The 21,824-nt window shown below is 43.0% G+C and overlaps 1 protein-coding gene across 7 annotated transcripts in view; it reads right to left on the bottom strand.

Annotated features, from left to right (window-relative positions):
* Positions 1 to 1,278: 1,278 nt before the first annotated feature.
* The window catches only part of SMURF1 (SMAD specific E3 ubiquitin protein ligase 1), a 45,542-nt gene continuing 24,996 nt past the window's right edge, over positions 1,279 to 21,824 (bottom strand). For 2 of the 7 annotated variants that reach the window (XM_065031408.1, XM_065031403.1), the window contains exons 3-18: positions 21,124 to 21,232; positions 20,409 to 20,542; positions 20,251 to 20,316; positions 19,307 to 19,382; positions 18,698 to 18,951; positions 17,812 to 17,896; positions 15,631 to 15,777; positions 13,693 to 13,897; positions 13,318 to 13,421; positions 11,591 to 11,705; positions 10,475 to 10,653; positions 9,481 to 9,618; positions 8,988 to 9,108; positions 7,299 to 7,500; positions 5,729 to 5,813; positions 1,279 to 4,983 (exon numbers count right to left, since the gene is read on the bottom strand). In XM_065031408.1, coding sequence (XP_064887480.1) covers positions 4,884 to 4,983; positions 5,729 to 5,813; positions 7,299 to 7,500; positions 8,988 to 9,108; positions 9,481 to 9,618; positions 10,475 to 10,653; positions 11,591 to 11,705; positions 13,318 to 13,421; positions 13,693 to 13,897; positions 15,631 to 15,777; positions 17,812 to 17,896; positions 18,698 to 18,951; positions 19,307 to 19,382; positions 20,251 to 20,316; positions 20,409 to 20,542; positions 21,124 to 21,232 — 2,120 coding nt within the window. In that variant the 3' untranslated portion in view covers positions 1,279 to 4,883. The remainder of the gene's footprint in view (positions 4,984 to 5,728; positions 5,814 to 7,298; positions 7,501 to 8,987; positions 9,109 to 9,480; positions 9,619 to 10,474; positions 10,654 to 11,590; positions 11,706 to 13,317; positions 13,422 to 13,692; positions 13,898 to 15,630; positions 15,778 to 17,811; positions 17,897 to 18,697; positions 18,952 to 19,306; positions 19,383 to 20,250; positions 20,317 to 20,408; positions 20,543 to 21,123; positions 21,233 to 21,824) is intronic. The other 5 variants (XM_065031409.1, XM_065031406.1, XR_010466392.1 and 2 more) reach the window with 4 other exon arrangements.

Genomic DNA, 21,824 nt, shown 5'->3' with positions numbered 1-21,824 from the left:
ACATGGGGACATCATCATAAATCAGAAATCACCACTACGAGACCAGAGCTCCTGCTCGCCGTCTGGCTTTGTACGTCCTGCAGAAACAGGCAGAGACTGGAAAATTCAACTTGAGGAATTGAACGGGCTTGCCAAGCTTCCATAAAAGAGACAGTCAATTCCTTGAGCTCTGTAAGATTGTTTTCAGAGAAACATTCTGTATCTTGTCTTCAAGAAGTTCACGTAGCGCAAACACCCCACAGCAACCCCCTCTCCAGCCGCTGGAGCAGGCGGCAGGAATCCTCTTTTAGCTACGTCCACATACCAAAAGGATAGCAGAAAGCAGGAATACTTCCCAAAAAGCATTTATTAAAAGAAACACAAAGCAGGACCAGTGTTTGACAGAGCACTGAAGGACTCGCAGCAGGAGTTGTTCAGTCCCTGCTGCTGGCTGGACTGAGGCGGTGGGTACATTAGTGCTTCTGATCCTATTGCAGAGTCACTCAAAGAATAAAAAACCATTATTGAATTGTGTCCCCCTCCTCTCTTTTTAAACAAAATCTGCACAGATTAAAGAAACCCTCCCTTTCAGATTGAGAGGGAAGGATCCGCGGCAGCGCACACCTGATACCAAGCACTGATCGTCCTCAGATCATCTGCCCCCACTTGAAAACCACTATTAATTAGGAAAAATAACAAATAGGAAAGCTGAGATTCATCAGCATTAATTAATCTTTCTCCAGCTCTGATTGAGGAGGGGATTATAATTTCATTCCTGAAAACAGAGGTTTTGGAAAAAAAACTAAACAAAAGTAGTACTAAGGTGAGAAGGGAAAAGGATTAATGCTGGTAACTAATCGGTTAAAGAGTGAATGAAATAAAGTGTTTTACATGGAGAGGAGGATTTCTGCCAGGGCAGCCCATACAAATCTGTTAAGTCGGGGGTGTTTCCACACCGTGAGCACCAAGTGACCTCCCACGAGCGCGGTCCCGCAGAGCTGCTGCCTCTCCAATGGCATCGGTGAGAAAACAACCGGTCACCGCCAACACCTGGATGACTTCATCACATTGAGTTCTGCCTGTCAAACACACCATTATTATCATCTTTTATTTAATCTTACTCGGTATTTTGTAAAGCCGCAGAATTTTTGACAGCAATATTTTCCTGCCGTTGCTGCCTCTCTCCTCCACCCCATCCTTGGCTGCGCACAGCACCACCACACTCCTTAATTATAAGTGTATCAGTTTTTCTGTGACTTCCATCAATATTTTAACAAACAAAACGGTGGATACCAAGAGTTTAAAGTTGTGAGTTTATTGCATATGTAACAAAAATGAAAATGACCTCCTGGGTCCAGCCTACTATACAATCACTGTTTATTCCAGCTGGTTCCATAACCACATTAAATAGAACTAGTATTTCTTTAAATACTTTGATTTAGACATAAAATGAAACATTAGTGTACAACTTTCACAAAATAAATCTGCAATAAAAACAGTGGGAAGAATAACAAGGATAGCAGCAATACTTAAACATGACATTACAAAATAATAAATTAAAAAAATACATTATAAAGTGGTTGAGGAACAAAAAAAAGGTAACAAATTAAAACCAGATCCATACTGTGTTTGTGGGAACTTGCTGTGCCACGCGGCCCCGGACCTGGGCAGCGGCTCCAGAGGGCCCATGGCTGGATCATTAATTTACAAAATCTGTTGGATTTTATAACCACCTCGACCTGAACGAGTACAGAACTGCTGAGCTAACGCCGATTTCACCACCTGGAGCTTCGAGCAGCCTTTTTGTGAAGCGGGGTCTCGTCTAACATAATGCCCAAGCTAACGCTAACGTTCCTAGAATGTTCTCATTTCTTCCCGATTTACAACACGGGCAAAGTGGTGGTTTCCTACATCCCTGAGCAGGTAGGACAGGCTGATGAGCAGGATCAGGGCGAGCACGGGAGCTCTGTGCCGACGGACCAGCTTTGGGTTTGCCTTTAGGACAGGAACAAAAGACAACGCCGTACCTTGCGTTTCCTTCAGATCCAAGAGTCTCCGCGTTACAAGGTGGAACGTGTAATGACAAAACGGACACCAGACTCGATGGTAATTCTTTGGGCAAGTTTGAGAAGTTAACAACCAGTTCAAGTGCTGGCAGAGCGAGTGGGAACAAACATCCAAATTCCAACAGTGGAGGTTAATCCCAACAGCTCCCGAGACCTCCGAGGGTCACCGGCTCCAGCCAAGTTTGCGTTTCATCCTTCCCCGGCCTGGAAACCAGCCCCGGGAAGGACCAGCCATCGCTTCCCCTCTTTACTTTCCTCCATCCATCCATCCATCCCGCCAGCTTTAAGGCCTGCCTCAAATGCGTGTACAGAACAATACAAAAAATGTCTTCATCGTCACTGAAGTGGCACAAATTTGCAAAGACAACGCAATGGGAGAGGTGGTGAAGCTGTTTTAAAAGAGAACTGAAATAATTCAAATGACAGCGCCCTATTCTTGTTACTGTCAGCACGGAGGAGGTACCTTGACAAGGGCTTTTAAATACAGCAAAAAACAGACGGACTTTTCAAAACAACACGCCTTGCTTATTCTTATTTTGTGCATTCAATCAAACACTGACCTAGCAAAGACATCAGGAACTATCACATGCCAACTGTGTCGCTGACATGAAGCTACTTGACCTACAGATCTCCAAATCAAGGGCCTTTACCTTCACCTCACCTGGTGTTTACTGAGCCAGCTGTGCTGCATGTAGAGCTTGCGTGACAGGATTTCCCTTAGTAGTGGGCTTTAGTATATTTTTCATGTTTCTTTCAAACTCTTTTAGTGAAAAGTCCACATGAGACTGCATGCAAAGCTTTTGGGCAATAATCCATTTTGCCTTTCCCCCCCCACCCCCATCTGACTGGTTTATTGCACATTCAAACGTACTGAAAGGATGAGATACACACTGTGAATGGGTACGACTTCACAGCCACTTCAAAAAGCCGGGGCTGTGGGGATTCTGCTACTCGGCCCGACACCGTAGAGATGCTCCTCTGCAGACAGTTGCGTTTCCTCTCTCTTCTGCAAAACATTCACGAAGTTTCATTGACATCCCAACAACCAGCACTGCAGAAACTGGTCCCCAAGTGCCAGAAGATTCCTACAGAACGTGGGTCTAAATCCGCCTCTCCTGGACAGTCTTGCAGGATGAGCATCTTTAGCCACCCCGTGCAATGCAATATGGTACAATTTTACACCTCCGATGCAGTCCTTACTCCCAACAACAAATCACAAGAATTATGGTCAATGGGAAAAGGAAAACCACAAAGGAAACAGAGAAAGACACTAGGGCTTTGACAAATGTCTACTTTCTGTCCTATCACAGTTTAAAGCTATTGTCAAATTCAATCAAAAAAAAGACAAAATAGAAGTATTCCAGTAGACATCTTCTACGAACAACCTCTTAGCCACAGCTGAATTTCAATGCACTATTCCATAAACACCACATCTGTTAGAGGTTTCAGTAATGGATCTCTCTAAAAATCAGGCTTGCCAAAGAAAAAAATCCTATACAAGTAAGTCTGCTTTACTTAAGTTTAGACACGTTTGATAGGTAACTGGGTCTTTCCAAAGCTGCGTTATTTGTTAGAATACTGTCTCATCATGGTGTGCAAACTGGAGAAAATGTTAGTGATTCAGGTATTTGATTTGCTTTTGTTTCCCCTGGGAAGTTGTTTTAGCGATGTGTTAGAGAACAAACCTTTTAATATTAGTTTCGGATATTTGAAAAAATAGCCTTATATGGCCCTCTGGAGAAATTTTCATCCCTACAGAACTGAAGTCATAAATTCTTCCAATAGCTTTCCGTAACATTTAAAAACGTACTCACTGTATACTTACCCTTTTACCTCAACCTCCAAATAAACCTTTCCCAAGGCCAAAAACTTCAGAATTCTGCTCTGTTAACTCAGCTTTTGGCGATTTCCATGAGCGTCTTACAATGTGAAGTCACACAAACCAACCTCAGGTAAAACAGTGGCACAGAAATCACAGCTTTGGGACTGAACAGATTTTTATCCTCTGTCTCCTCCTCACGAGGCTTCTCCGCAAGGTACTTACATCTGAATGAACTATGGAAAGTAATTCTGCAGGAGGAAATAATCATTTTCATGTGCAAAACAATTAGATTTCAGCCAGGACAACCAAAAAGAAATCACACAATACCGTTTGAGCTGTCCCAGATTCCTTCACTTTTCTCAATGTGAGCCACAGCTTCCACTGGGAGCTTCCTGCTAAGGCAGAGCTTGGATTTCTTTACCTTTCAGTTACATGTTCGTGTGGAGGTACTTTCTGCTAGAAGTTTACTCTTTGAACCGCTGTTTAAAATGTGCAATGCAAATTCCAGTGCCAGTCAGACACTCTGCACCCGCCGGACTCGACGAGGGCTCAAGCTTGAGTTAAGACAGACCAACCAGGTACTGCTACCAGCTGCAAGTCCTCAGCAAATCCAGCTCATTCTCAATTACATTTTGATTCTCCTATTAAAAAAAAAACCCCCACAGGTCACTGACCCTATCACAATATGTGTTACAAATCTAGCAGAATATCCTGTGTAACCAAAGCCAAATGCTGAACTTGGCTGCATTTCGTTTTATGGGGGATGGAAGAAGAGGGAAGGGGTTATTGTAACAAAAGGGAGAAAACCAAAACCGAACAAAAAAAGAGTTGGAAACCACCAACAAAAGCCCCTACCCCCACCCTCATCCACCAGCGGCGCAAGGGCAACAGCCCCGTCTCTAAGTTGTCCAGAGTTCCGATGCTTCAGACAGCTTAGCAGGAAGTTCACAGCAAGCTTCTTCTAGCTTTTTATTTGGTGGTTCATGAGCTAGCATCTGTTTCCTTTGGTTGCTTTTTCACTCCACAGCAAACCCACATGTCTCTTCCACAGCTGTCAGCAGCTTCTCATAAAGCTTCTCGTACGACTCATAAGGCGGAATGTCAATCCGGTTAAAGCTGGAGGTAAAATAACAAGACATTGCAGCACATGAATCTGAAATATGTATTGGGGGAAAAAATAGAGATAAGCTACGAATAATATAGATAGAATTTGTAAAAAAAAATAAATCAAAGAAAGCCTCAGCCACTTCAGCGGCTGAAGGAGACAAGATAAAAAACAACTGCACGTCTGCAGCAGGAATAGGAACTTAATAGGGAGGAGGAGGCAGGTGGCAGAGGCAGGAGACGTGTGAATAAAGCGAGACAGCAGCCGGCTCACTCGCTGCTCTGCCTGCAGACAACATGTGCCACTGCTGAAGTGATTTCCTGCCTCTGATAGAGCGAGACTTCCGTACCGGAGCTGAGCTCTGTGCCCGTACTGTACCAATAGCGCATTTCTCCTGCATTTTACATCTGAAAACTATTCTCTGTAATCCTGCGTGAGGACTCACTGCTGTGAGTCATTTCTCGGTGAATACCTTTGCTGAACATGTAGAAATACACTTACAAACATCTCACTGGCCGGAAAAATCAACTCTGGGCTAAATGAAAACCACAGATAGTACAGGAGACAAGCTATAAGAAGAGAAGTTGATTATTTTGCTGGCTGTGGAGTACAGATGTTTCCAAGTTAGCAAAGGACACGTGGGAGTCATCTCTGCGTACCCCAGGGCTAATCCATAGCCAGGGCCAACAGGGATGACTCCTTTAAAGCAACACAAAGGGAAAGCGAGCACTGCCATGCACAATGTTTGCATCTTACCAAGTGTGGGCTTTTGGAAGGTTGTCTGTGTTTGCATCTATTAAATGGATGGTAAACAGTCTGGGTCCTGCAGCGCCTGTAGAACCTTACAGACAGACATTCTAGTTAATGCACTTCACCAAACCATCACTCACGCACACAGGTTTTGCTCCTCATAGAAAGGCAAGAGAGAAAAATCACAGTTCCAGCTGCGAACATGTCACAGGTTAACTCTCTACATCAAATTTGCAGCTGGTGAAGGGGTGGCAGAAGCAACAGGGCTGTTCATGACAGTGAATTTACAGTATTTTGGAAAGCTGCTAGAATCACAGAATCACAGAATCGACTGGGTTGGAAAAGACCTCAGAGATCATCGAGTCCAACCCTTGGTCCAACTCTAGTCCGTTTACTAGATCATGGCACTAAGTGCCATGTCCAATCTCAGTTTAAAAACCTCTAGGGACGGCGAGTCCACTACCTCCCTGGGCAGCCATTCCAATGCCTGATCACTCTCTCTGTAAAGAATTTATTTCTAATATCCAGCCTAAATTTCCCCTGGTAGAGTTTAAGCCCATGCCCCCTTGTCCTATTGCTGACTGCCTGGGAGAAGAGACCAATCCCCACCTGGCTAGAACTGCCCTTCAGGTAGTTCTAGAGAGTGATGAGCTCACCTCTAAGCCTCCTCTTCTCTAGACTAAACAAGCCCAGCTCCCTCAGCCTCTCCTCATAGGGCTTGTGTTCAAGTCCCTTCACCAATCGTGTTGCTCTTCTCTGGACCCACTCCAGCACTTCAATCTCTTTCCTGACCTGAGGAGCCCAGAACTGAACACAATACTCCAGGTGTGGCCTCCCCAATGCAGAGCACAGGGGAAGGATCACTGCCCTTGTCCTGCTGACCACGCTGTTTTTGATACAGGACAGGATACCGTTGGCCTTCTTGGCCACCTGGGCACACTGTTGGCTCATGTTGAGCTTCCTGTCAATTAGTACCCCCAGGTCCCTTTCTGTCTGCTAGATTTTATTTTAGCAAAGCTGCACCTTTAAAAATGTAAAGACTTAAGCGCAAGAAGGTTTTCATTGTAAAACTGAACGGTGTATTTTAATTTTGAACATCGGTTTACCATCAGCCAACGGATGGAACGTTACCAGGAGAATCACAACAGTCTAGGACACTGCCACCTTTTCTGATTAAAAATTGGTTTTTAAGTCTAATGGTTTGTTCCCAAACAATGAAGGAAATACAATTTTCATGTGGAAAAGCTGTTCGGTCAGCTCTATAATCATGTGTGTGCTTGCATGCAGTGATTTTAACATCAGTCCACAGAGCTGGAGGAGACTGATAAGCTCATATTGACACCAGTCAACGTGCAACACGATGACAGATTTACCAGCTTCTCTCACTATCAGCAACGGCTGAAGTGTGTTCACCATCAGCAGAGCCGCTGACAAATGAAAAACTGCTCCTGGGATCTAAAGTTTGTAAGTGCTTGAGTTACCCAGTAATACGCTGATATTTTACAAGAGGGTAAGTACCACATGATTGTTATCTCTGTCGCCCACCACAGATTAACTCGGCCTCCACATCAGTCACCTTGTAAAGCCTTGAAACCTTGAAGTGGGACACGCGTCGAGCCCGTCACAAACTGCAGCAGCCTTGCCCTTCTTTCTTCGTCAAACGTTTCCACCGCTTGCCAGAACCACTTGACAATATTGCTGTCTGCCATGCAGTGCTTTAGACGCGTGTTTGACTTCCAGTCGTTCAGGTCTATCTTATCCAGGCCTCCGATGATCAGCTGTTAAAGGATTAGAAAAATGCTTTAACGTTCAGGGTCATTTCAGGTTTGCAGCTATAAAAACATACATCCAACGATGTCACGAAGCCCAGCATTCTTTATGTGCTTGAACCACCTTTTTGATGCATGGTAACACTCCAAAACTTTAGAAGAGGCAGTAAATCTCTCCAGTTACACCGTCATGAAACTGAGGCCAAGGAGTATATTTCCAAGAAGTAGAATTTTCACCAGAAACTAGAGTCAACAGCCCATTTGAGAGCTGCTTTGTTAAATCTGTCCTACCTGAGAAGGACAGCGCATCATGATGAGGGCACAGCACAGGGTGGGAAGATGCGATGACTTCTACCACACTACACAACATCGCTGTCCTGATGCAGGTCTGTCCTAGAGGTGCCAACACCGACTACGACAGAATCTTGCTGGGTTTATGGCAACCTCCTAGTTGGTTTGTTGTTCCATAACCCCCAACAAGACACAGAAGCTTTTTATCTGTTTCCTGATGTCATTTGGAGAGGCTCTGACACACACCAGACATGTTACTTCAATCTCTTCTCCAGATGACACCAGGTTGCAAAACAATGTAAAAGAAAGTCACTGCTGGCCATGAATCTAACAACCTGCCCTGGCAATGACAAATCAATGGCATAAAGAGAACTCAAGACAAAATGCGCGTCATGTTCTAAATTTCCCTTAATATTCCATATTGAGGCTCACATTTCTGAGAGTTACTACTTAGCAGCTGCCTTTTTGTGCCACCAAGACGGCACCCACTTGCACTCATTTACATTATTAGCACAGTTGCGACTGTTCTGACGCAGACAGTATTGAAATATTTAATGGATTTTTAATCTGCCTTTTCAAGCAGCTGGCAAACGGAATGCAATAACTTCATGGGATTAATTAGCGCGCATGGATGACCAGCATGCAGCTAGCGCTTCCAACACCACAAACGGTCCGTACTCCACAGGTTACCTTATTTATTTAAAAAGGCAAAAACAGGAGAAAAACTGCTACAATGGGAATTATTTTAAGGGCTAGCATTTTGCATCTCAGGATTAAATGAGAAGACATATTAATTTCTTTTCTGTATGCTTTACACTTCTATTTTAGTCCCTGCGCATACAGAAACAGCCATGTAGGAAGAGAGTTATTGAAAAACACAAGTTCTGGGGCAGAAAACATGTAAGGTCTTGCCAACAGTTCCAAAATGTGCAGCACTCCCTCCCTGCCCGGACCACCTGCTGCAAGCATCAGTCCTTCGTCAGACAACACGCTGTATTTGCCTTGCCCCGTTTAAGTGGCCCTCTCAATAACGTTAACCTAAAGAATGTCTAGAATAAACAAAAAAGGGGTTTGGTTAAACAAATACGCAGCTTTCTGGTATGTACGTTGGAATTAGTTTTGTTGGTTTGTTTTGTTTTAAATCAGTGCTTGACTGTGGATCAGACAAATTACGAAACAATATTGCATGTGGGTAAGACATATACCTCAAGTTCCTTCTGGTCGAAAGGCTTAAGGAGATGTTGAGGAATAAGTTCATTAAAACCTTTCTGCAGAGCCAGGAACTGCGCCTCTATTCCTCTCATAAATCGCCAGTTTACATACAACCTGCATGGGGAAAAGAAAACGTCAGGGATGATGAGCTAGATAGGACTGGGCTTTTTACAGCAGTGCTGGAAAGTGCTCGTTTGACAGAGGAACTTGTTTTAATACACACAGTTTGTATTATGAAAGAAGTGCTTATCAGTTCCTTTTTCCATCAACAATTAATTATGGTTAGAAAAAACAAAGTACAATTCACAGCTTCATCTTCCCAGGTCTTACAATAGAACATTGTGTGAAAATGCTCATGTCATTTATGACTCAAGTATTTCCCCCCCAAATACTTACTTCATTAGCTCCACTAGATTAAAAAAAAATTAATCTCTTTACTATTTTCTTTCCGCTGCATTTGCAGGGTATATTTTTGTTCTGCAATACCTGACATATTCTTTCTTGTTCTCTTCTGTCACTGGGATATTCCTGCCGTTTGGTTTGAGTTCATGCTGTAAAATCCGCCCAAAAGCATTGTGTTCCACACAGAATGTATGGTCCAGAACCGGGGTGATATCGTTCTCTCTGGCAACACAAAGACAGAGGGTAAACCTGCTGGGTTTGATATTCTGATAACTCTCAGTGGTGATGCTGACAGTTTGTTATTTGAACATTTAGCCTTCGGGATAAGCGTCGTAACTCACCACCTGCCTTTCACACCACTAGAGGAACATTTCCACGATCACCGATTTCTGTGTAGCTTAATGCATCCTGAAGAGCCCGACCAGATATCTCAGCCTCACTATTCTAATTCTAGTATTACTCAGGATAAGGAAGAAATAACGAAACCCTGCATACACAAACACGCACACATGTATGTACAGACACAGAGCAATAAACTGATCTGCTGTCGCGTATTGGTGTGAAGCATGGAAGAGACCAGGTAACTTTAAATATAAAATTCAAAAGAGCATTTAATAAAAAAACCCCCTGAGATAATGCAAAGCGGTGCTGAGGAGTCTCCAAGCTACACTGCGTGTTGGATTTTTTCCTGAACTCTAAGAGTACAGAGGCCCAAATGACTTCTATTTATTTCCATTTTAATCCACATTAGTTTTCTTTTGAACAAAGCTGTTCGTTCCCTCAGAACTCTGTCCTGACTTTGGATTTTGATACTGTGATATTCTACCACACCCACGCAATGTTCAACTATTTAATATCTACTCTGCTGCAAGGAGAGTTAACACAGAGTTTGCAATGAGAACTTTTCCTCAAGTACCTTGAGCTTTTTGACAAAGAAACAACAGTTTAATCATTTTGTACATATCTCCCCCATTACAAGATTTTGGCAAACATTTTCTATAAAGCTTTATCTCACTATTGCCAACATACTCTACCCCATCCTCTCTACAGCGAGGTAATATATAAATACAGTACTTACAAAATCCAGACTAAACTTTTGTGTAATTCTGGGTCAACAGATTCCAGATCGGAGAGCTGAATGGGTTTCCCCAGAAGCTGTTTGTAAAAGGGAACCGTGAAACCCCCGTTGATATAGTGTCCATGGAACACAGCCAAACCCATTATCCGACCAACAAAATGGAAATAAGACAAATGGTCCTGAAGGGAGGGGAGAAAAAAATCAGGGAGTGGGAAGACACTGACATCTTGTGGTTACATCTACACCATCAGTTGTATGTTCGGTCACGTTTCCTGCAACCCTCTGGGCAAGAGGAGCCACCGTTCTTCCTCATGGCATAACCAAGAACAGAAGCGTTTAATGAGTAAATGCCTCAAACAAGTCTCTGCGCATCACCTAACCAATACATTGGATACAAGTGCTCTAGACCTCTCAAAGCGCAAAACTCCTGAAACGAAAAACCACACAAATCCCTCAGAATCCAAGATATGACAGTTCCAAACAAATTAGTTTATCGTTTGTTTGACCATCAAAACCTTTTTGCTCCTGAGGAAGCAGGCCATGTGCTCGCTCCCTCCATGTTGCTTACAAACTGATTTTTGAAAACTGAGGCCTAAGTCCTATGGCTGAGATTCTTCCCATTTGTCTCCCTCTGTCTTACAGAGTAAATGTCAGGAAATGTCATCTCAGGAAAAATACCCCTGTAATAATAGAGAATTGTGGCTCCTTTTAGTGTCTGCATCAATACAAATCCTCCAGTGAGGAGAAAAAAAACCCAACAAACGAACACAGCAGCTTATTGAGAAAGGGCACACAAGGTCCGACAGCCACCGGGGGAAGATGCTCAGGACACGATGCTGCTCACACAACCGCCCGCAATGATGCATTTCACTCCTGGACATCATGTCAGAATCCGAGGAGCCTCAGAGGAATCAGATGTTTATCAAAGGATATCTCCTCTCTTGTGTTCGTCATTTCTGAACAAACCTCTCTGCTCCATACTGCATCAACGGAAGACTCATTAACACTTTCTGCTTCACCCATCAGGTTATGCTCTTGTCACGGAAGAACAGCTCTGACAAAAGCTGCAGGGAACGTCTGTTAAAGCAGGTATGTTGCTCAGAAGTTAACACTTACAGGATTGATAGAAGAGTCTGGGTTGATTTGCAGCATGTAAATATTATCTGTGGAGTACTGGAAGAGTCCGTAATAGGGATTTAACATTTCATGGCACAGCAAGTACAACCATTCTCTGAAAAAAGAGAAAGTATTTTAGCAGGGTGCAACTTCCACTTAAGTTTCAGACAACACAGTCACTGTGAATCAAACCAGTCAGCAGATACGAAATACTTGTTTCAAAATCAGATCACCTTGTCCTGCCCTCCATTTGCAGACCAAGAAGGTACGCTTAAAAACCTCTAAAGTGTCACACTCCCCCCACAGACAGACTTGTTTAAGTTTAGAAGTACTGAAGGGGTTAACTAACAAGCTGTTAGACAAGCCATCAACAACTTGAGTCTGAACAAGACCCACTTCCAGAAACATCCTGCCTTTGTACAGAGTCCTGTTTTTTGGAGACTGAGAGACTCACTCCTGTGCCACCCGTGCAGTATAAAGAAATGTTCACAAAATTTGCTGTTTAAAATCGGTTCAGTCACTGAAGGTCTTTAGAAAAGCTGTTCTGCAAATGCTTGATGACTAGGGAATCTCTGCTTTCAGCAGGCAGCCCAGAAGGGGCAGAGAGACCAAATGCATTAAAAGAGGGGGTCAGGTAAATTCTCTCACCTCAGTAACATACAAGGACTGGAATGGAACTCAAGCTGTTTCTGACCTCCCAACTCATCACGACGAATACCCCACGATTATTAAATTTGGAAACCCATCCCAGGTCCAAAATATTCAGAGGGAGCTATCAACTTTAATGCTTCAAAGTGAAAAGAGTCTGTTGCAGCAAAGGGGCAATTATGAAAACCAATTATGAAAACCATCAGGGCAATGGGATGTCAACAGCAGAGACACTCAAGGTTGTCTCAGGTAAAGCAGCTCAGAATGTTTCAACTTCTCTCCTTCGTCCAGCGATGGGTTCCTAAAAGAGACCTCAGTGGGTGATGCAGCTTTTGTGGACTGAGAAATCACTGAAGTTACAATCGACTTCAGATCTGATATGACCCACAGGGAATTATTATTAAGAGGGAGGCAAATCACCTCTAAACTTTTAGCCTTTCTTTAGGATCAGGTCATTTCCATTCCTGCTCCAACAGACCAGAGGACTCTCCTGAATGTGGCTGAGACATAACAAAAAGGAGCCTCTTTCACAATCCATTCACTGGAAATCAGACAGGTGTATTTAACAAAACTTGACTGTGATTTGGGTTTTGCTCCATAGTCTATACGCTTCTCGAAAGATCTCACAATTTGAGCAGATCGCACTTTCACTCATGAGAGTGGAGCCTATTGTTGGGATCAGCACTTTCTCCAATAGGATCAATAACCAAACCTGAACAAGCCTTTTACACTCAGCGGGTACTGGTGATGAACCCAGAGTACCTATGGGGAAGAGTCGAAACAGAAACACCTCGATCTTGCCTTAGTTCCAGTAATGTTTACAAACACAATTTGTGCCAAGTGATGTAGTGTGAGCCTTTGGCAACAGGAGGGCTGCGGGACAACTGATAAATCACATTTCCACATTCCAATCTACCATGATGTGAACACTGAAGCTACAACCACTACCTATACACTAGACCACAAATAACTTACACACACCATTAACAGATAATTTGAAAGGGAATTATATCAGCCATGGGTTGCTTTAAGGATAATTTTACAGTTCAAAGGTGTCAGACAACCCCCCAAAATCTCACCTTGCTACTCCTCCATAATCCAGGCCTTCCTCTCCTCGAAATTTCACCATAAGCCTCTTTTTCAAGTCCTTTGGCCTCATCTTCATTATCTGACGGTAGGATTCCTACAGGTGTATTTTTTACAATCAGACATTTTATTTCCTTTCTGTAATTGAGTCTACTAAGATACATTACTGTAATACATAGTTACTCAGCTACACAAGACATTATTCTGCTAACGTGCTAATCTAAAGCAAATTCCAAGCACGGCTCCGTTAATACTTGGTCATATTCACTGCCTCCCTCATGAAGCAGAGCTGCTATAATTCAAGATCAGTTTTACTTAACTATTGAGTGACAAAAGCTGCTATTAGTAGTGACAAGTCAATCAAATACCTCAAATATTTCCTCTCTGGATACTTCGATGCGACAGTGACCAGCTTGTGGTTGCTGAAGAGAGAGCTCATGTCGAAGAACTTTCAACTTTTGTACCAGGTCTCTTTCATATCTTTGTGCAGGCAACTCCTCGCCGTCTTCCAGCGAGCCCTCGTTCGGAGCTGGCAGAGCCTGCTGGCTGGGCTCTTTCAGCTGGCATTGATGGCTTTGAAAGGGAAGTAACATATTTATTCGAGAAGCATAATCAAAAGGAATATGTAAAACAACGATGGAAGAACCGATCAAGCTTCTCTAAGAGGAACCTGCAGTGAAATGCACATTTAGCTGGGTAAGTTCCACAGCATCGTTACCCTGTATTCAGGGATGTAGAAACATATATTTACAATAAAGAGTTTCGACATTTTTAATTTCAATTTTTATATGGCAATACATTGGAATCTGGAATATTGTGTCCAGTTGTGGCCCCTCAGTTCCAGCAGGACAGAGAACTGCTGGAGAGAGTCCAGCGCAGGGCAATGAAGATGCTGAAGGGAGTGGAGCATCTCCCGTGTGAGGAAAGGCTGAGGGAGCTGGGGCTCTGGAGCTGGGCAAGAGGAGACTGAGGGGGGACTCATTCATGTTTACAGATATATAAAGGGGGAGTGTCAGGAGGATGGAGCCAGGCTCTTCTCAGTCACAACCAGTGACAGGACAAGGGGTAATGAGTTCAAACTGGAACACAACAGGTTCCACTTAAATTTGAGAAGAAACTTGTTCCCAGTGAGGGTGGCAGAGCCTGGCCCAGGCTGCCCAGGGGGGTTGTGGAGTCTCCTTCTGTGCAGACATTCCAACCCACCTGGACACCTTCCTGTGAAACCTCATCTGGGTGTTCCTGCTCCATGGGGGGATTGCACTGCATGAGCTTGCCAGGGCCCTTCAACCCCTGACACTCTGGGATTCTGTGATTGTGAGAAGGCTGTGGAATACAATCACTGAATGCTGACTGAGCAGTAATTAAAAAGTTTCTGCGGTGTTTCCCCCATTCGGAGACAACTTCCAAGAGCAGAACACAGAGAGAGACCTCTAATGAAACAAACAGCAGCTTCCTAAGTGGAACCATCTAACAGCTGTCATGGATTTTATTCCAGCTCCATGCAAAATAACGCTGGGGATTCTTGACACAGTGGAAGTACTGCACCTATGGTTATTAAAAGAGAAAGATGTACTTGTCCCAAATAGCTCCAGCTTCATACATTCAACTATATTTATCAATCAGTGCTTTATTTGGCTTGTGGAGAAATTATTTTTTGATACAAAGATTCCCCAGCTGGCGTCAAGCACAGATAAGCCAGTGCCAGGAAAAAAGTCTGATCTTGGGCACAAGAAGCACTGCCAGGCTGCTCCAGGGCTGCTTCTCCAACAGTTCAGCTGCCTTTGCAGGATGCAGAGCTTGAGCTTATTAAATTCTGCTAAACCCGAGCCAGCTGTGCACAGCACCAGACTCCAGCTGGCTTGATATTCGTGTTGTCTGGAGCTCGACAAAGCCAGTTGGGGTCCAGCACTGAACTAGAACTGCTGATCCAGAGAGGCAGGAGCTGATGGTTGTGGAAGCGCCTGGCAGAGCCTCGGCCCCACAGCCCAGCATTTCCACAATGTATGTTCACTCCAGCACAGCTTGGGGCAGTTGTGTCAAACCAGTTTAAAGAGATCAGCGTTGTGCTGAAATAAGGAAGCCCTCCCTCAAACCTGAGCCTGCAAAGCATAGTAAAAACGTTTTTGAAGAGTCTCTGCAAAAGGGTTTAGATAAAACCAGCACTGAGAACAAACGCTCAGGCTCTGACTAGAGCACTGGTTGCATCTGTTCCCCAATATCGTTATCGTGCTGTTTTTCAGCCCCTCCTGACGCTCAAACTATAGTTAAAATTGGACAAAAATAAAAGGTTGAAGCAAGGTTCTTACTTCATGATGTGATGTAGCCGTGGATCTGTGAATTGTGTGGTTCTGTTGTTGTGATCTACAAAATATATCCTTCCCGAAACTGTACTTCGAACTTCCCAACCTGGAGGCAAAGGTCCCAGTTCATCACAATTCACACTGTTAAGGTCTCTAAGAAGAAAAACAAACAAAACCATTTCCTGTGTTTGAAAGGCTTTGCAAGCACCAAATCCATATAGTTTAAAAATAACTTGAATTTGCAACTTCAGGATCATTTAGGTGATGACAGGGCTTCTGAGGGCTGGAAAAAGAGGAAAAGACATTTTTTCATAGCAAAAATTTCACACAAAAAATCCCGTTAACACTAATGTGATCCACGCGCAGAAAACCAAACAATTAAGCACAGGCCTATGCACCATCCATTGGGTCTCCAAAGGCCCCAGCAAGTTAAGAAGCTAAGGCAGGCAAATACTAAAATCACCTCTAAAAACAATCACCTCGTTAATTAGACAAGGTTAAAATCCTAACTATTTGACTTCTAAAACACTGAGAGTAAGGCTTTACCAACACATTCACCCCTTTCATCCTAGATCAATGTTTGGTCTCATTCTAAGTGCTGCTAAAGGTTGTCACTCGCTTTAAGGTTGTATTTGAATTCAATACATAGGATGTATTTACACCCACAAAGTTGAAAGCACTTAAGAGCCCAGACAACGCAGTGGAAAACACTAAGAATGGCAAGAAAAGGAAGGAGGAAAACAAGTTTATTTTTAGATAGAAAAGCTATTGTTAAGCAAAGTATTCTCTAGACAGCTGGCATGGATTCATCTTTTATCCAGGGCTGGAGACACCCCTCTATGTATTTCGTTACCTAAATCTAACCGTGCAACATCAGTATAAATGGGTAAACTGGGAAACTTTAGAAAAGGTAGAAACACACCAAAGGCTCCAATAGTGTCAGAGGGAGCGCAAGGCAGCCGGGGATACAGGGGCAGACAGACAAGCCTTTGTTAGGCTCCTTAAAGGAGATTATGCTTGAAAACATTTGTTTCAATCAGCTGTGCATCTGAAAGTACTTTAGAGATCTGATTACAGCAAGTTTTAGCCTCCATCTGTGCTAAATGCCAAGGTTAGGTTTTTGCACGGCAACTTGGGAGTAGGAAAGCCGCCTTGAGCTAAAATCAGAGCGACCTGCGACTCACAAGACACTGTTGTGCCCACTGACGTTGCTGGTCCTGAAAACCCGGCTCTAAGATTTGTTGTGAGAAGCAGCAGCACCTTTTATCAGACCAACCAGCATCACTTGAAGAGACAAAGCTCTGGGCACACAAGCCTGACATAAATTACATGAGTGAATGTTCTCCCAATGATACCAGCTAATCTAGCATCACCTATTTTCTCTCAACTTTATTTTTCATATCCTTCCACACACTGTGGTTTTATCAACACTTTTGCCTACACCACGTTATATCATTTTTCTAATATCCTGTATCACATTCATGTATTATCATGTATTATTCCCTCTAGAATCTGGTGTGCAGGTGGTCCAGAGAACAGCCCAGATTCAGAGCTCCTCAAGGAACAGCACCAGACCTGAGTCACAAAGACCTGGATTAACTGCAGGTTAAGGTTTAAAGAGGCTTTACTCAGTTAATCATGTGGAGGATTCAAATTTTCTAGCTGCAAATCATGGGTCTAAAGCACAAAAAACCTCAACACCACTCCAAGTTTAAAGATGACCAGTAATCTCTCCTTCAGTTCTATATAAGTGAGCACTAATAGAGCAAAAGTTCGATACTCAAGAAACAATGGCTTTGAGGAAGTAGTCACTTTTTAATTCAATTTGCAGTCCAAACTGTTTTCACACAAAAAAAAAGGTAAGATTCAGGAATCTGTAGCTTCATCAAAAAACAAAGTCACATGGACATTTTAGGAAGAGTGTGTCAAACGGGAATTCCTGAAGGGCTACATATTTCTTCCCTTTTGTTTGAAATGAATCACAAGTAGACAACTCTTTCTTTCAAAAAGAGCAATTCTTAACATTTGGTGAAAAGGTAACTTGAAAGACCCAAAATGACTTCTCTGCTTGTAGGTCTCCCTTTAAATTTAGACGGGCCACATCGTAGATTTTTGCTGTTAAAGATACAGCTCACTGCCATACACACACAAACAAAAGAACCTGACGTTGTAACTCTAGATCCATACCTTGGTATCCTCGGGTCATGCCACGTGCTGACTCCAGTCTGCGTGTGCAAAAAATAAACCTGTCCCTGTACCGTTGTTCTTTGTTCTATGGAAAGGGAAGAAAGATTATTCCTAATTACACATCTGAAAATAAATGAGAATAAACAGTTTGTTCAGAGCCATTCACACATCAGCTTTCTGTCGGAGCTACGAGAAAGTCCTTGATCCATCCCACCCGATCTCTTGCAGCAAAGGCTGCTTTGTCCTTATGCACTTTCTTCACAAATTTACTTGAGTACACACTTCAGTGTTCTTTCTGAAACTCACAAATCCACACACCAGTATGTTTTAGTTTGCATTTTTATTTTTAGATCTTGCGACAAGCCAAACCCCCAAACTAGATTTCTTTACTCCTAGATTTGGTGTGCTCTTTTCCGAGATTTAAATTCTCCTTAATCTTATCCTCCCTAATCCTCTGTACTACTGGCTTCTTTGTTGCTTTTATATTTTCCTGATCTTTTCTCAAATGTGGGCTCAAACCTACACAACATGCCAAGGGGGAAGGAAAAAATAGCATTTCTGCTCTAGTTTAAAGAGCTCTTGACATTCGTTCTCCCTAGATACTCAGCCAAGATTAGCAGTGAATGTTCTGCAACAGCATCATACCACAAACTCATGTTTAATTTACCATCAACCCCTCCGTGTATCCTGGCGTAACCAACTGCTAATTAGCCAATCTCAAAGTCCCATCTGCGCTGCTCAGTTCCTTTTCCAAAATGCAGACCATTAGATATAGACGGATGCCACATGTTCTAACAGGTAAAACGCATCTCTTTATTAAAATGGGAGAATCTTTCTCTTAAGTCTTTAGGGAAAGCTCCAGGTTTATAGTTCTGGAAAGTCTTACCGTAGCCTTCTGGTAGGTCAGGCGACTGGTGACCGTGGGGCCTGTTCTGAGGTGTCTGTACGTGACCTCGGACTTCAGGCGTCCGCAGTCGCTGTGCCTGGAGCCGCTGATCCTGCCCGGGGGACTCGACGAAGCGACAGTTGCCTCCCCCAGCAGCGCCCGTAGTGTCTGTGTATGGTGCTGGTTCCTCCATAAAGCAGCTCAGCGGCCTCCCCGGCCCGGAATCTTCATAAACCGTTCTGAAAATGGGGAAACTTCAAGAGTTTCCATCACAGAGACATGAATGCAGAAATCACCGTTTCGCTCTCTCTCTCTCCATTACTTCAAACGTGGCAACTTTTAACACAAGATACGCCATTTTCTCAATGTTTTCACACCTCAAATTTCTCATGGAAGTGCTGGAAGCACCGGTAACACAAAAATACCAAATCCTACCCAGCTTAGCTTATTTACTTCAAGTAAGTAAGTATCCAGCTATAACCTTACTACTGGAGACATATTCCCACACAATATATTAGTCACACCGGTATTTAATATTTCTAGTGTTAATTACATGATTTCCACATATAAACCATTTTTCTAATGGAGTGTAAAGAAAGCAATCCTTACCCTTCATTCTCCAAAAGCCCTCTACAGTCTACTACGGAACCTCCTGTGCCTATTCTGTCCCGCGTCTGTAAACTGACTGAAATAAAGACCAAACAAATGAAACTTAATAATAAAAGAACAAGTGTTCCCTTAAAAATAACATAAAGCTGAACAATCCACATTTATACAGGGGAAAATATTAAGGAAAGCTATATCCTGCTCGAGAGCACATCACTTACCAAAACTCATTCTACAACCCTGAAGTTCATTGGTTTTTTAACAATGGAGAAGAGAAAGCGGAGGCATCACAACATCAACACTTAAGCTGAGTCTATTTCTGTAAGTATTAAATGTCAGGATTTACATCTGTGTTTCATGAGGACCCTGAAAGGTCAGCTGGAAAGGAACCGCTCACCACTAGATGTCATCATGACGGTGAGAATTTGGATTTTGCCAAATGTATTTATTTATCAATGAAAAGCTTGGGTTGGAGGGCAGCAAAATGATGTAAGATGGGGTAAATTAGTCGTAAAACTAGCGCTGTCCTGTTGAAATTTGGAAATGGGTTGCATGATTCCAAGGTATCAAACCAGCAATTGGCAAATTTCCTTTTAATTCCTCCAGATCCTCTTTTCCATGTAAGATTATCTTTGCCTGTCGCCTCAGCCCACATGCAGTCTCACAGTCACGTTTACCCTTCCAGAGCTGCATTAGAACCTTTGCCAGACATATTCCCTCTTAGTAATGTTGTTTCCCACTATCAACTGAGAGAAAACCAACTCCTATGTAGGAGTACAACATAAATTTTTTCGGGTTATATGATTTAATCCCATTAAAATCAGAAGAAACACCACAGAAAAGGCAGAGAAGCACTAATCACTACAAGTTTGGTTTTCTTTAATACATCATTTGTCCATATAGTAATTTACTCAACAAGATAAAGGTTTAGCTGAGAGTATTCTTACCCACTATTTGGCCTCGTACGGCATCGGTATCCGTGGGGTTTAGTTTGCATAGATCCAAACGTTGGTCTGCGAATGAGAATTGGAAAGATCATCAAAATCCTGCGTGCAGATACAAGGCCGGAAGGTTCTTGATCGCACCAGGTAGGAATTGCTCTTACATCCGGTATCTTTTAGCCTGCTGATGGCGTTGGAGAGGAGCCGCACGCACCCCAGGAAGCCAGCTCCCTGCTTCTTGTGGATTTTTTTATGGTTCCATACGCTGATGGTTATAGAATCTGTCTTCCCCACATATCTAGAAAAATACATATTAGAAGAGCAACTTTAGAAAAAATAACCTCTTTCCACTCCACAGAATTTATGCTTTATTTGGTACAAATTCTGATACATTTTAGTACCTTGGTCATGCTGCTTTATTATAAATACAGAAGTGCTTAAGCCTGAAATGGTGTTATTAATTAATTACTGCGCTACGATTTCACACAGCACATTAAATTGATATGGCTGCAGCATGAATTTAACTACAGACAGCCTCATTAAAAGCTATGCAACAAGCTGATTAATGTACAGAACTGTCAAATTTATGTTTCTAATAAACTGAAGGAAATAAATCACTGTAACAAGGACAATCTTTTGTATAAGCTGGACTGCACTGCTCCAGCAGAGCCCAGCCTAAGCAGCTGTGCTGTGTACCTGACACCCAAATATTTCCAAATTCAAACACCTTCATTAACAGGTAATTTCTGCTTGCAAAAAATCAGTCCTCCTCAGCAAATGTGATGCTTCTCACTAACACAAAATGAATATGTAGTGTAACCCCTGCATTCTGCTTATTAGATAAATCATTTTTGACTCGTGTCTTTATGAACAACTCACAGGTCGTAATGCTGGTTCCACTTGGGGTCCAACGTGTTCTTCACAGTGTCAGTTGAATGGCACTGACCCGACCCATCAACAACTATTTTTGCAAACGGGTCGGGAAGTCCTGTGGAAGGGAAAAGGTGCTGTTCAACAACATGCTTCGGAGCTTGTTGCTTCCAGGATGACAATATCATGAGCTCCTGCTTGTTCCCCCCTCAAGAAAGGGAAGCTGCCATTGTCCCAAAACTGCTTTAGTAAATGCAAAATGGAGAATTGAGTTCTTAATTAGATAATGAACTTCTGTCACACAGATTGGTACCTGCCAAACATTGTGAAAGCTTTTAAAAAACAAAAGGTTAAATGTGCTTAATTTAACAGTGACCCATGCATACTGATAAGCTGTGATTTTTACTCAGTCCTTAACAGAATATTGAGCCTGTGCCGCTGGGATGTTTCACCGGTACCCTTGGCACGCTTTACAAACAGAGGCATCTTTGGGATGGACGCTCTTGGTAGCACACACAGAACTGGAAGCAGCAACACGCTTGTGCTCTCATCATTCCAACTAGAATTTGTGAGTCCTTGGGTTTCTAACTCTGGAGTCTACGCTAAGTACGACTCGGGGTACTCATGTAGTAACGCAATGTTACCGCAAGAATGGAACCACAGAACAAGGGCGCACATCGATGAGCCACGACAGTAACGCACACTCTACA

The sequence above is a fragment of the Columba livia genome, chromosome 15, assembly GCF_036013475.1.
Source record: "Columba livia isolate bColLiv1 breed racing homer chromosome 15, bColLiv1.pat.W.v2, whole genome shotgun sequence".
NCBI lineage: Eukaryota > Metazoa > Chordata > Aves > Columbiformes > Columbidae > Columba > Columba livia.
The sequence above is the reverse complement of the archived record's forward strand: the minus strand, read 5'-3'. Positions and strand labels throughout refer to the sequence as shown.